At 47.0% G+C, this 14,316-nt stretch overlaps 1 protein-coding gene across 1 annotated transcript in view; it reads left to right on the top strand.

The window, feature by feature from the left end:
- The window catches only part of LOC133130327 (G protein-coupled receptor kinase 4-like), a 55,045-nt gene that overhangs the window by 25,399 nt on the left and 15,330 nt on the right, over positions 1–14,316 (top strand). Inside the window, exons 3-8 of the mRNA XM_061244823.1 lie at positions 2,302–2,414; positions 3,920–3,997; positions 5,087–5,187; positions 12,096–12,188; positions 12,508–12,571; positions 12,835–12,975. Coding sequence (XP_061100807.1) covers positions 2,302–2,414; positions 3,920–3,997; positions 5,087–5,187; positions 12,096–12,188; positions 12,508–12,571; positions 12,835–12,975 — 590 coding nt within the window. The remainder of the gene's footprint in view (positions 1–2,301; positions 2,415–3,919; positions 3,998–5,086; positions 5,188–12,095; positions 12,189–12,507; positions 12,572–12,834; positions 12,976–14,316) is intronic.

Here is a 14,316-nt window from a genome sequence, read left to right as displayed (position 1 = left end):
TGGGAAATAGAGCCCTTCCTTCCTGTGGCGGTGTTGTGCGGTCAGCCCAGGCTCGGCCCAGGGCTTGTGCTCCATTTTAAAGCGCCCTACGGCAAACAAAACTTCCAGGGAAGCTTTCCGGGTTATATTCCGCCAAGCCTTTATAAATCTGCCTTATTTAAGTTACTTTTGTTTTCAAACCTTCCCAAAGTTTTACCAGTAAATTAGAAATAAATGCCCCCCTCCCCCCAGCTCTGGATGCGTGCAAGTTAAACTTAAACTTAATTCATAGATGAACTTTAAGAGAGCAGTCTTTTGTGTCACTTGTGTGTTGCGTCTCAAAGGAAATGGGCTCTTCTAATGCTGTGCTTCATCCTGGATCTGAATCCTTCTCTGTTGGCAAACTTTTGAAGCTGCAGATTTGTCAAGGTCTTTCCCAGCTCTGTGGAAAAATGTGTGATTTCAGTGGGTCAGAGTCCACCGAAAATATTTTCCATGTGAAAAAAACACGGTAGTGCACATGAGCGTTAGGTCAGCGGTTACCTGCTCTGACATCACTGGCTCAGTATCCTGGCTGCTCTCTAAATCCCATCTGACTCCTTAAAAGAACCTGTAAAACTGCTATTTGCTCTTTATGGAAGACTTCCTTTTTCAAGTTCCTGTGCGCTCTCATCTCACCTTGAATGGGAAGATCCCCTGAGCCTCAGATCTGTCTGAATGACTCTCTGCCCGGCCGTGTGAACGAGCTGCAGCTGGCGAAGCCCAACAGCTGCTGTGTGCCCTGCCGCTAATTACTATCGGTCCAGCGCTTTGTCATTTAGAGATTTATTCTTTTTATTTAGTTTGAATCTCTGTTCCTGCACTTTTAGAATCATTGGGGCTGTTTCCTTGAGGATGAGTGCGAGATTACTTGAGCTCTGATGTGGTTGGGCAGGATTTCGTTCACAGACAGGGTGAGCTTCCTGAATTGTATTGGTGTGATTTAGAGGGCGTCTGAAACTCATTTAAAGGTTTGAGCCCAAAGAGCTGGAGAAATGCCCATTCGTATTTCGCTCAGGATTACCACACTACATTTCAGCTTCAGTGTTGAAGATTAATATACTTTCAACTTGATAATGAAATCAGTAAAATACAATAATTAATTAATTGGGCCTGTATTAGAAACCATGTGACAAAGAATAGCCGCTAAAGTTTTACAAAATAATATTAATCAAGCAAAGAAATCTGTTAAGGAAGGGCCAATCAATCTATCTATGAATCTCTGAACATCTGACCTCAGAAAATACACCAGTACTGACTCATATGTAATATCCTCTATGTGAGCGTCTCTGTCCTGTCTCCGTCTCTTTGCATGCATGTAGAGGCTTGTGTGTGTGCGTGCGTGTGTAGGGGTTTTCTGTGTGTGTGTGTGTGTAGGGGTTTCTGTGTGTGTGTGTGTGTGTGTGTGTGTGTGTGTGTGTAGGGGTTTCTTTGTTGTGTGTGTGTGTGTGTGTGTGTGTGTGTGTGTGTGTGTGTGTGTGTGTGTGTGTGTGTGTGCGTGCGTGTGTGTGTGGTGTGTGTGTGTGTGTGTGCGGGTGGTCATGGTGACGGTGTGATGTGTGTGTGTGTGTGTGTGTGTAGGGGTTTCTTTGTTGTGTGTGTGCGCGTCTGTGCATGTCAAGTCCTGTTCTCCCCAGGTTTACTGGTACATGCCCAGAGCTTTGGGAAATAGGTGAGGTGGTATTTGGCTGTTGTAAATAAGGTGAATGGGTGTGTCTGTGTGGATGCACAGTGTGTATGCGCTTGAGTTCAAGCACAGACCGTGAATAAGACCTCGCTGCACATCTGCAGCCGTGGGTAAGAAGTGGTCATATGATAAAAAGTCATTGAGTGAGGAAGTCTGAGGGAAATCTGGTTTGGATATGAATGATCACAACCCCAATGTCAGGTCAACAAACTGCATATCCATTTCAAGTTTCACTTACACATAATGTGCACAACACAGCTTTAACAGACATAATAAAGGGTTTCAGGTCCTAGTAATATAAGCTTGTGTTATGTCTTTCTTTAACACTGTTACTCTCTGTCTCACTCTTTCTCTCTCCCATCGCTCGCTCTCTCCTGCCCTCCTTTCCTCTCTCTGCTCTCTCTTCCTTTTTGCTCTATCACCTCTCTCTCCCCCCCGCTCCCTCTATCTCTCTCTCCTTCTTCCCTCTCTCTCTCTCCCACCCCTCCTCACCCTCTCTCCCTTTCTCTCTTCCCCCCTGCTCCCTCTCTCTCTCTCTCTCTCTCTCTCTCTCACCCCCTCCTCTCCCTCTCTCTCACTTCCTCTCTCTCTCTCAGAAAGGGATTACTCCAGCCTGTGTGAGAGGCAGCCGATTGGCCGGCTCCTGTTTCGGCAGTTCTGTGACACGCGGCCCGAGCTGAAGCGCTGTATCGAGTTCCTCGACGCCGTGGTAAGAGCTTCCTGTCCGTCGCCTCCCGAGGCCGCTTCCTGTGCCGGGCCCCTGGGAGCCGCGGCCCCAGTCTGGGGTCAGGGGGGGAGGCCCTGCCTCCGTTATGTCATTCCCACGTCAGAGCCCGGTCTCCGCACTGGGGCGGGGGGCTGCATAGGGCCGGGCTTGTTTTGGGTTTACCGGCGCCTGGGGAAGAAGGCCCTGTCCTGTTTAAAGAAAAGCGCAGCACTCAATCATACATAAAAATTTAACGAAGCTCTGCTGTCTGCTGAGTTTTTTATTTTGTTTTGACTACGATGCTTTGCGATGCTTTCAAAGATCACTATGTGAAAATGGCGGTAGCTAGCTGAATGTTTTAGCTTTGAGAAATGTAGAAACCCGTTTTGTCTCAGCTGGTTTGGAAATCTCTTTCGGAATTCTAGGATGTCTTCTATTCAGTGCTTCCCTTGTGCATGCTGGGTAAAGACCAGGCATTGGAGCAATGGTCTAATCAGGGCCAAACCTGCAGTATCTGGTTCCCACAGTCCACTTTGTCTTTTGCTGTGTCTGGAAGACCATTTTTTGCATCATTCCTGTAAATTGAGTCGCAAGTATTTTGGAAAAGCATGTCAGTTTGACCCAGGTCAGGGATTAGTGACATTTAGTTATTCGCTGGCTCGTTTGTGAGTCCTATCCTCACTGTGTCTGCTGCACACACTCAGGCACACACACATACACACACCAAGCACTTTATTAGGAACATTTTTACTTTATTACACCTACTTATTCATGTGATTATCTAATCAGCCAGTTGTGTGGCACAGACTGGACAAAGCTGATAGGAAGGTGACTGTAATGCAAATAACCACACATTACTACAGTGGTGTGCAGAAGAGCATCTCTGAACACACAATGCATCATAACTCTTTAGTGGATAGACTACAGCAGTAAAGTCTAAAAAATAAGTCTAATAAATACCTAATAAAGTGATCACTGAGTATATATGCTGGACTGAAGTAGTGTATTGCCTGTCTAAATTCTTCTGTCTGTCAGTTCAAATAATCTTGTGTTTCCGTGCCCTGGTTTCATGTAGTGTGTCGTGTGTCACATTTAAAGTGAATCGTGTAATAGAGAGAGGATAGGTGGAGAGAGTGGGAGAGTGAAAAGGAAAAGGGTGGAGAGAGGGACTGGGAGAGATACCGAGTGTACAAGAAAGATTTATCATAAGTTCATATTACTAGAAGTTCACCTGAAGAGACAATGCTGAGAAATAGAAGAGATAGAAGATGGGAAGGAGACAGAAAGGGAAGAGGAGACACAGAGGGAGGGAAAGAGGGGGCGGAGGTGCGTGCAGCTGGACTCGTTCACCTGTGAGCCCCTCCGGTACACCTTCCCCTGGGAGGGGGGGGGAAGCGCCTCCGCGCTGGCCAGTGGCAGGGCCTCGGGAGCGGGCCCTTAGCGGGCCGTTAGCGGGGAGAGGGGGGTATTTTTAGCGGACGCTCACGCCAGGTCTCTGTCCTCCACAGGCCGTGTACGAGCTGGCGCCAGACGAGAAGAGGAGAGACTGCGGCTTGAATGTTTTAGACACATACTTTAATAATGGGGTAAGTACCGCCGCCTCCTGCTCTCCCGGAACATGCCCTGCCCTCATGGCACCGCTGCAGTGTGGTCCTGGGGTCTGAACTCCTTTCACCAAGGGTGTAGGGTCAAATCCCCGGGGCCCGTATGTAAAACTCACACCTCAGCTGCTTCAGCGACCGTCCAGCTGATAAACCTGATCATAATGCTGTACATAACCATTGCATCTGCTGAACAAGTAATAATCAGAATGACCAAACATAATCATAATAATAATATTAGGTTTTTGTTCATTTTTTCATTATTGTCAGTGTAGTTTGATAATAATCCTTGCTGGAATTTACACATTGGAGCCTGTACTTTTTCCGGTCAGTGGCTGTGATCAGTACCCTCCGGTCTCACACTGCAGAGCCCGGTCATGTTTATTTAGCAGGCTGTGCCGTTGTCAGTGCATATTTGTTTTTGCCTCTTAAATCAACAGAAACCTTTGAAGTCCGTAATCTAGCTGTCATTAAAGTTTGATCCTGTGCAGATAAATGTCGCTGTGCAAACTGCCAGGCTCTCAGAGTGTCACTAGGGGTCATGTTTCTGAAGTAGGCAGACTGGACAGCCTCATACATGATAAGCAGTCCAGAAACTACCCAAAGAATGTGTAGTTTTCATCTCACTAAATCAGTTGGAGGTTAAAGGCAATGGAACAGGCAGTGTAGATTGTTCTGGAACCACACTGCCCTGCTCAGGAACAGCAGACTGGGCAAGATGTCTCTCAAGGTTATTGCGCAAACAAACCATTTCTACTGCCCTGTTTTGTCTGTTTGTTATCATTTGGTGGAGATTGACATTTTAAAGGACACCTAAAAAAAAATTGTTAATTGAGCATTTAAAAAAAAATTTTTTTTTTATGTCAACAATTATTTTGGAAGTGAATACCAGGGAACATCTTAGTCCGAAGAACAGAAGTCAATAGCCCTTGCTTCTGTCCAACCAAGCGCTTCCTCTGGGTTGCTGTTTCAACATAAAACAACCAGTGGTTTCCTTTTCAGTTTTGTTCAATAATTCAGCAGACATAATTGAGAATTGATTGATTTGTGCTTTGACTTCCGTTCTTTGTAAAGTCGACGGCCCATTTACCAGAAATACCTCGGGAAGTGGTGGGGGAGTGCAGGGACAGGCTGGAGCAGAGCCCCTGCAAGGAGCTGTTCAAGGAGTGCACCAGGTAAGTGCGTCATGCAGTCACCCCGTTCTGCACTGCATCCTCATGCCATCAGGAAAACTGTGTGTGTGTGACGTGTATACACATGTTTGTGTGTGTTTGCATACGTGCGTGTGTGTGTGTGACATATGTACATGCGTTTGTGTGTTTGCACGCGTGCCTGTGTGTGTGTGTGTCTGGGCCTGTACACACAGGGACACTTGTGGGAGTCTTAAGCAGAAGCAGTGTTCTCCCTGCTATCCTGGTTTACACTCCTCTTTCCTGAAGCAGCTTGGGGAGGGCCCAGAGCTTCTGGACACGTCTGCAGGATCCGTATGGAGATCTAAATCATCCATTTGTTCTGTAATCCTTGAGCGACTGTGCGGCTAGCTTCCTGTTCACATAGTTTATTTACTTTGCTGTATTTAATAAGTGTTAAATGTCTGGAAGCCTGCGCTGAGAAGTCATATTGAATATCGCTGAAATGGATTTGAAATCAAAACGGGTGAAATAAGAAGCCTTCCGGAACATCCTCTGTCGAACCCCCCTGCTGCCAGTCCTCCAGGCCCCTCCCCCCACACCAGCATGCAATTACTGAGTGGTTCGTTAGTGCAGGTGTATCTGGTTGAGTTGAAATGCATTGTGGGAAAGCCGGAAGACTGTTGCTACAGAGAGCCCCCGTTTCAGTCGGCTTGGAAGCAGCCCCCCCCCCACACACACACACACACACACACACACACACATTACATTTTACATTTTAGTCATTTGGCAGACGCTTTTAATCCAAAGCGACTTACAAGTGCATAGATTCCAGCCAGACAAGGATAGGGATATCAGAAAGGAGGGGCAGGGGAAATCAGGAGGGAGGAATAAGGTAGAGTTTGAAAAGGTGGGTTTTGAGTCTGCGTCGAAATAGGGGGAGGGATTCTGCTGTTCTGACAGTGGTAGGCAAGTCATTCCACCACTGAGGAACCAGAACGGAAAACAGGCGTGAACGTGCAGCTCGACCGCCAGGTGCACGTAGAGAGGGAACCGTAAGGCGACCAGAGCTGGCAGACCGGAGTGGTCTAGCTGGGGAGTAGGGAGTGATCAGGGACATATACTGCAGGTGTTCCTGGGTGGCTGTCCAGCCAGAAGTGGAACAGGACACTGACTGTGGCAGAGTTTAGCCCAATTCAGTTCACAGCCTCACCAGAGATGAACGGAGTGCCAGTGCATTTAGAGCAGCGTGCAAAACCTCACCCCACCCAATCCAAGCCGTCCTGTCCCCACGTTTCCTGAAAACATCTGTGTTATGATTGGTCCCTGGATCAGAGGGGCTGGTCTGGCATTAACGTCAGAGGGGTGGGCTAGAGGTAGTGTAGCCAGCAGCTTCTTATGGACAACTTTTAAATTAGTACATTATTACATTTAAATTACATGTAAGCATTCACAAATTAAAGAGATGTTTGCATTGAAAACAGAGTTCTTCATGAGGGGCCCTTCACTGTCCAGACGTTCGATTCTCGGCTGTGCCAGTAGCCTGTGAGGGTAGGCACTGTGGGGTAGTGCCACATTGGCTCACTGCAGTGTGTAATGAAGTCACTGGCTCGTACACTTTTGCTACAGTGAGGAAAAATAAAATGTAGTAAAAAGAGAACAGACCATTTAGCATATCTTACTCTAGTTTACTATTGGACCATGTTCTAGAATCTGTCAATGTTTAAAGTTTCGTCTTGAATCCACTAGAGCCTGGCAAGTTTGTGCTTGTATTCACAATCCTCAGAATTAATAATTACAAGCGCTTATCTGTGTTCAAGCCCTGGGGCACTTCAATCCCCAGTTTTGATTTTTTTTAAATACCCCTATGGGGCATACATGTATCTGCTTTTGTTAAAGGGAGAGCAGATGTCTGGTGACGATATTCTGACGCTCTTGTGTTTACACAGTGTGCTGAGCCGTGCCTAGACTGGTTTTTACATACATTTTTATGTGAAATGTTATGGTTTTTTCGACACTTATTGCATTTCCTGAGAGGGTGACCTGGAAGTTTAATTCCTTCTTTGTCTTTCGGCTTAAACCTCTCCATCTGTCCCTGATTCAGAACGGATATTGTCTTGGGGGAGGGGCATTCTGTGCTGTTTCAGATGTTTCCTTAAATTGTGTATTTTGTCTCTAACTGTAGGACGGCTGCATTTGTAATGATAAGGTTGGCAGTTAAATTTTCAGGACAAGGGTGAAGGTGCTTATCGTGAATTGTATTCGTAAATATCCTACCGTGTCAATGTTTTTAACAGTGAGTGCTCATTCCTTTATATATTCCATCTATTTTATATGGCATCACAAAGATTTTAAAAAATTGTTTTAGAGTGACTGAAACACACTCACTGATGCATTAACTCTGCCTACAGTCTCCTCCTCCCCTCTCCCGCACGCACGCACACACACGCACGCACACACACACACACACACACACACACACACACCTCCCCCTTCATTGCAGGGAGGCAGTGAACCATCACAGCACGCGCTCACCAACCCCTCCCTGGCGCTCAGTCGTCACGGAAACCGCAGATGACATCACCTCTCTCAGTACAGGCTCCTTCACCCACCCCCCTGTACCTCAATGATACTTCACAGCACACTCAGCTTGGTGGGCAGAAGCTGGTTACAATTATTCCCCATCACTCCGCCTACCCAGAAGCAGGTTCCCCCGAAATCTGGTCTTCTCCTCTCCCCCTGCCCCCTCCCCCTCCTCCGAGTGTCACGTACACTCCGGAATCTGCCGTTGTTGTTTATCATATCTCTCCTTTCTGGTGGAATGTGTCCACTCGTTACCTCCCTTGAATTCAGCATCAGAAGTGCCTGCAGTCTGATTATCTAGAGCCACTGCCTGTCCATTGGCTGTGGCTGGCAACATGGCTGCCTACCAGCTGTTCCAAACCCCACCCACGACACCGAGGAAGTGCCACCCAACTCTCTGTGAAGGTGATACATCCTCCAAAGGCCTGGGAATTCATTTTTATCCCCATATTGGGGACATGAGCCTTTGGTCTTTTAATCTGGAGAACTCATGTGTTCTACTATGCTGAAACCTACACTACAAGGGACCTTGCATAAAAATAAAATATACAGTGGGGGTCTGAGACCACATTGAAAATATGTATATTTTTTCCATGTAATCCTGGAAATAAAGTTTTAGGATTTTGAAAAATAAATCAAAATAAAATAAATGAAAGTTGCTTCAAAGTTTTGCAAGAACTAATCAAAGACCAAAGTAGAGCAAGGAGTGCTGGACAATCCACAATTGCCAGCTTGAGTGCACACTGCCATTAAAGCAAAAGGTGGACATTAATGTAATTTTTTTTAAAGATTCGACTTTTCACTCAAATTATTATGCTGATAATATAATATATATTAGTAATGAAAAAGTTTGTATTAAGTTAGAAAAGAATGCAAAATAGAAGCTTTTTCACTGGTGGTCTCAGACTACTGGACCCCCATTGTATAAAAAGACTGCAACATCCAAGACACTTGTATTATACACAAAAACTTTAAATACTTATTTTTCTGCCAGGTCGCAGGAGATTACTCAGACCGGTAGTGACCCCTCTACTGAGTGTTTTCATTGCTCACATTAATTATTCATGCATTCATTCATAAAATATTTAGAAGTGCTGTGAGCTGTAAGTGATACTGAAGATGGTCTGGCAGACCTGGAACCAACCCCCCCTCCATGATAAATGGTGTCCATTTTGGCTCCTCTGATGCAGAACAACTGTTCTGTTTGGCTGTGGTTTGAGTTCTTGAGCCGTATTATTATTCCGGAGGGCTGGAACTTCGCAGTACGCTGATAAGTGGAGGTTTTCGTTTGGCCCACACCGACATTGTGACCTGTTCTTTTGAAATGAATACAGTGCTAAAGAGGGCAAACCATTGTGTCTTTAACATTTATTAGGGGTCCATATACTGTTACTACTAACTGTTGCTGATGGAGGGTGCAGCGAACACTCGGTCTGTGGAGACTGATCGGAGAGGCTGTTAAAAACACCTCCTGATTTAAGGTGTATGTCCTGTTCGGGTCCATTAGGGGAACAGTATGCTCCTCAGAGGCCCCTGCCTGCCCGGGGGTGGTGCCCGGAGGTGCGGGAGGTGGTGTTCCCGGCCGTCCTGCGTGGAGACAGGCTGGGTCCAGACCACATTCGTTTGGGATAACAGTGCCAACGCTCTGACAGCCTGCCCCAGTGGCCACACATCACAGGGGAAGAAGTTTCTCGATGGGAAGGAAAAAGTTTTTATTTATTTTTATTTATTCATAAAAAGGTAATGATAATAATCTGAACAGAAGGGGTATTGTAGCAGCGTTCATGTGTTCTGGCTGGTGTGGGGATCTCTCCCGGTGTCAGGGCGACTGCGTCACCAGCGCAGTTACGTCGCCGTGGTGACCGCCGGCCGCCGCGCTCGGCGGGGCTGGCACTGCAGTGGGCGTGGCCGTGGAGAGAGCCTTCCGTCCTGCTCCTCCGGTTGGCCCCGTCCCAGAAGGTTGTGGACTCACCCTCTCTCCAGGCTTTTGATGTCAACATGTGACCCCAAACGGTCAAATCCCCCACCCCACCCCCCAGGCTCCAGAATGGCGGGAGATGGGATTGGCCACCTGCCGGGTGCCGTAGGTCAATTACACGGAGTTACGAGGGCAGGTACAGAATCGGGACGACGTGTTCGTTCCTGTAAGAGAACCTGAGGCGGTGGCACCCGCCAGGAAGTGATGGAAGCCTGATGAGCTGCAGGGAAGGAGGGCGGAGGTTCAACACATGTTTGACCTGCATGAACCCCAGAGGCAGGGCTACACAGATGCCAGACAGTTGTTTTTTTGCTTTAACACTCACAAGACTGAAGGTGCAAGGTGGTGTCTTCTGTCTGAACGAGGTAAGAATGGACCCCCATGACCTTTACCCCCCCCATGGGGAAAACCGCCGGTCTGGGCCCGGGCCGGGCCGCCTCAGGTCACTATTTAACTTTAGTGATGGTGGAGACCCTCTGCGGCTCCACCAGCCCCGGTCCATTCTCCCCGTCAACGGGTTCAAATCCTCTCCGCTTTCCTTTTCGAAGACTCGTTTCAGAGTGGAACTGAATGTTCCCGGGGAGTCCATTCCATCTTCAACATTTATTTTGAACGGCTTTTAAAGGGCCGCCTTTAAAAGTTTGAACGTCTGTTTCTGATTAAGCTCTTTTTTTTTTGTGGCGGTGCTAGCCAGGAATGTTTCTGCTTATTATTTCACTCTGAAGGTCATAAATTATGGATGTTCCACCTGCTGATGGACAGAGGAACTTGGCCTTGTTAAAAGGAGTGTCAGGTTTTTCTATAAGAACATTAAACCCAGGGAATGCATTTGGTCAGCCACAGAAAGAATTTTAATATCCATATGAATAGACCCTTCGTCTGGTGTTAGTTTGTTATGTCCAATTTATCCTGGGGTTCAACTTGAAGTTCCGCTTAGATATGTTTATTAAATGCTAACTGATGCAAACAACAGATTAGTTTCCAGAGGAGCTGAGAATAGGTGTACGTGTGTGCGTGTGTGCGCAGGCTGGTTTTGTGGGTGAGAAAGTGAGTGATCTGTACTGGCTGATATAAGCGATGGCACACATACAGCAAACCGCCACCCACTTCCTCTGCCTCGTCACAGAGATCTCTGACCTCACAAAGAGAACAAGGAGCTCTCTGCCCACCCTCGACAGCTTTTCCACCAGCTTACTGTACACACATCACCCACCTTCCCAGCATGCACTGCTGCTCTCTCAGCCTCTTTATTGATGGTTGAGCTCTATCGCTCTCTCTCGCTTTACAGCATCTGCCGGTTTTCTGCTCTGGCATACCCATCTCTGAGAGCGCTGCAATCCTTTGTCTCTCTCAGGACCTCGGAAGTGTGAAAGATGTGTTTTCAGGAGGGTTTGCTTTTCCCTGTCGGAATGAGACGGGCCAGCTGGCTGGCTCCCGGCCCCACGCGGTCTGGACCTCTCCAGCGTTCTCCTCTCCTGCTTCAGTCACGTTTTCCCTTCCTGTTTTCGCCCCTTCATTGATTATCTGACTGGCCACTTCCCTTCTTCTGCCAGTATAGATGCATGTTTGCTTCATAGAGCTGTTAACCGTAGCATGCTAACATCTTTGCGGACACACGACTGCTTCCAGTAGTTTTTGGCATGGTGTCCTTGGTCTTGGCATTGATTCAGTTTTGGGCTATTTTTCTCCATATTTGGAAGAGCTTTGTCCTTATAAGAGATGATCGATGTGCGGTTGCATGTGTGTTATCTGCCCTGGGGGTGGAGCTTAAGGCAGTGCAAGCTGCTGACATTCCCCAGCTGACACTGCGAGGGAGAGCTTTATTGATGAATGCTTCATGCTACAGCTGCAGCATTGCCACACACACTCATGCACACTCATACACACACACACGCGTACATGCACACACACACACACACACACACACACTCATGCACACACATATGCACACACACACACATACACACACACACTCATGCACACGCACGCGTACATACACACACACACGCACTCATGCACACACACACTCATACACACACACGCACATACACACACACACTCATGCACATGCACGCACGCACACACAGACATTCATATATACACACACATGCACACATACGCACACAGACACACACACTCATGCGCACACATGCATATATACACACACGCACACATACGCAGACATACGCACACGTACGCACACATACGCACTCGTACGCACACAGACACACACTCACCGTCTCTGCCCACCTCCACCGGAGGCTTGTTTGATGGCGCAGCGCTGGTGTTGAATGGCCTGTTTGAGAGCTTTCTTTCCTCCCCGCATTCCTCCCTCTTGGCCTGCAGCATCTCAACATCTCCCCCTTACCCGTTTTCCCCCTCCCCCCCACAGAATCGTTGGCGAATATCTCAGCGGAGCTCCCTTCTCCAGCTATCAAGAAACCATGTACTTCTCTCGCTTCTTGCAGTGGAAGTGGCTTGAAAGGTAGGCGTACGCTCGCTGCATTGTGACTGGCCGGCAGATGTAGCACTATTGTGATGATGGCCTTGCTGTTGCCTCTCTCATGGATGTGCACCAATACAGACTCCACCGAGGTGGGGGATTATGGGTATTGTGTCATTGGCCAAGAGTGCCCCCCTTAAAGACTTTCAGTCCACAGGGTATAGTCCCACCATGGTGCATTGCATGACCTGGTAGCTGACAGAATGTCCTGTCCTGAACCTTTCATAATATGAAATCAAGACTGTTTTCTCTTTGTTGGGATAGCACACAAATAATTTCTTTAATTATGCTTTTTCTCTAGGCAACCCGTAACCAAAAATACCTTCAGACATTACAGAGTACTTGGGAAAGGTGGATTTGGAGAGGTGAGAGTTTTCTGCATGCAGTCTGTTTTTCAGCTTCTTCCTTTAACCCTCTGGAAAGTTTTTTTAAAAGTGATTAGTGTAATTCTAGCCTCATATTTGTGACCTCACGGCCGAGGGGTTAACGCTGTAGGGCTGTGATGTGACTCGCTGGATGTCTTCTCCAGTTGAGGAACGGTGTAAACGCACTCGTCAAACCCGTATGACCCCATACCCACGTGTGTCCCATTGCGCGATTTTGAAATGATCGGTTTCTGTCCCTGTAGGTTTGTGCCTGCCAAGTCCGAGCCACGGGTAAGATGTACGCCTGTAAAAAGCTGGAAAAGAAAAGAGTAAAGAAGAGAAAAGGTGAAGCAATGGCATTAAACGAAAAGCGCATTTTAGAGAAAGTTAACAGTAGATTTGTAGTAAGTACTACCCTTTTTATTTTACATTTGACCCTCTTTCCAGATTGGTGGAATTGGCATTGCTGTTGTCAGTTTTTATCCTGATTGGGTTGTGGTGTTGTTTTCTGAAACTGTGAAGATGCAGGCCTCAGATGAATTTGTAATTCAGTAGTGGATCTGGAATTGGATTTCATCTTCAGATGCCCAAGAGACCAAAGGCCTGAAGAACAAACCAGGCATTCAAAGACTTAATGGCATGTACCGCAAACATCTGAGGATACATTCACAAAAAGTGTCTCTCCTCTCACTGGGCCTGCATTGAAATGTCGCAAGAAATATTCTGTTTCATAGGTTTCTTATTATTATTATTATTATTATTATTATTATTATTATTATTATAAGATTAAGCTAGGTCTTCATTTTTGTGGAGAAGAAGAAGACAAGAACATTGGCGGAGGTGTTTATTCTTTGGGCGGTTGTTGGAGTGGATGTTTGTGCAGTGCTGTAAATGGTGCATGTGAAATGTTGTTTTCCTTTTCCCTGCCCCCTCATATCTGACGTCACAGCCCCCAGTGACAGGTCACGCTCCACACCTGCAGTCTGCCCAGTCAGGAGCCTCCACTCCCACTAACGTGCTAACCAGGCCTGGGTCAAATACGTGTGTCAATCCAAAGCAATTACGTGATTGACCCAGGTCTCATGCTAACCCAACGGAGCCAGGGACAATTTGTGACTGCAGCCTCTGTTATGGCGTTAATTATCTTATTATTATTTTTTTTTTGGTTTCTTTTTTTTTTTTTGGAAGCCTGCATCTTTTCTTCTCTGTGACCATCACCGCTTGCCAAGATATCTGCGTCACATACGCACTGCTGTTCTCCTGCTAACTAACTGGTTTCTTCCTGTGCCTCCTGTTCCTCCTTCCCCACTCTGCAGTGCTGCAGGGATTTAGCGATTTTCATTCCTTAGGTGGATTTCAATACTGTAAAAAAATAAATAAAAGCATAAATCACAAGCGCTGGCCAGCAGTGAGCACACGCAGCTGCGGTTGGTACAAGTGACTACTATTCGTGTGCTACTTCACCGGCAAAAGAGGCCCAGTTGCTTAGCAACCTCGGCCAAACAGCGGCGGCAGAAGAAGGAGTCAAGTGCTCTGTGGCAAAGTTACCGCGATTTTCTCTCACCCACACTGTCATTGTTGCTATGCCTGTTGTTGTGGAGTGTTTTAGCCGACGGTAAGCTGTTGCTTTGTGGGAAGGGGAGGATTTGGTTTGCAATTTGTCCTGAGCGGTCTAAAGAATCTCCATGACTGCACTGCTCACTTTCTTGGCACTGTAGTCCAGGCTGAGGGTTAACCCCCAGAGG

This window comes from Conger conger, chromosome 6 (genome assembly GCF_963514075.1).
Source record: "Conger conger chromosome 6, fConCon1.1, whole genome shotgun sequence".
NCBI classification, from domain to species: Eukaryota; Metazoa; Chordata; class Actinopteri; order Anguilliformes; family Congridae; genus Conger; species Conger conger.
This window is presented reverse-complemented; position numbering and strand designations above follow the sequence as displayed.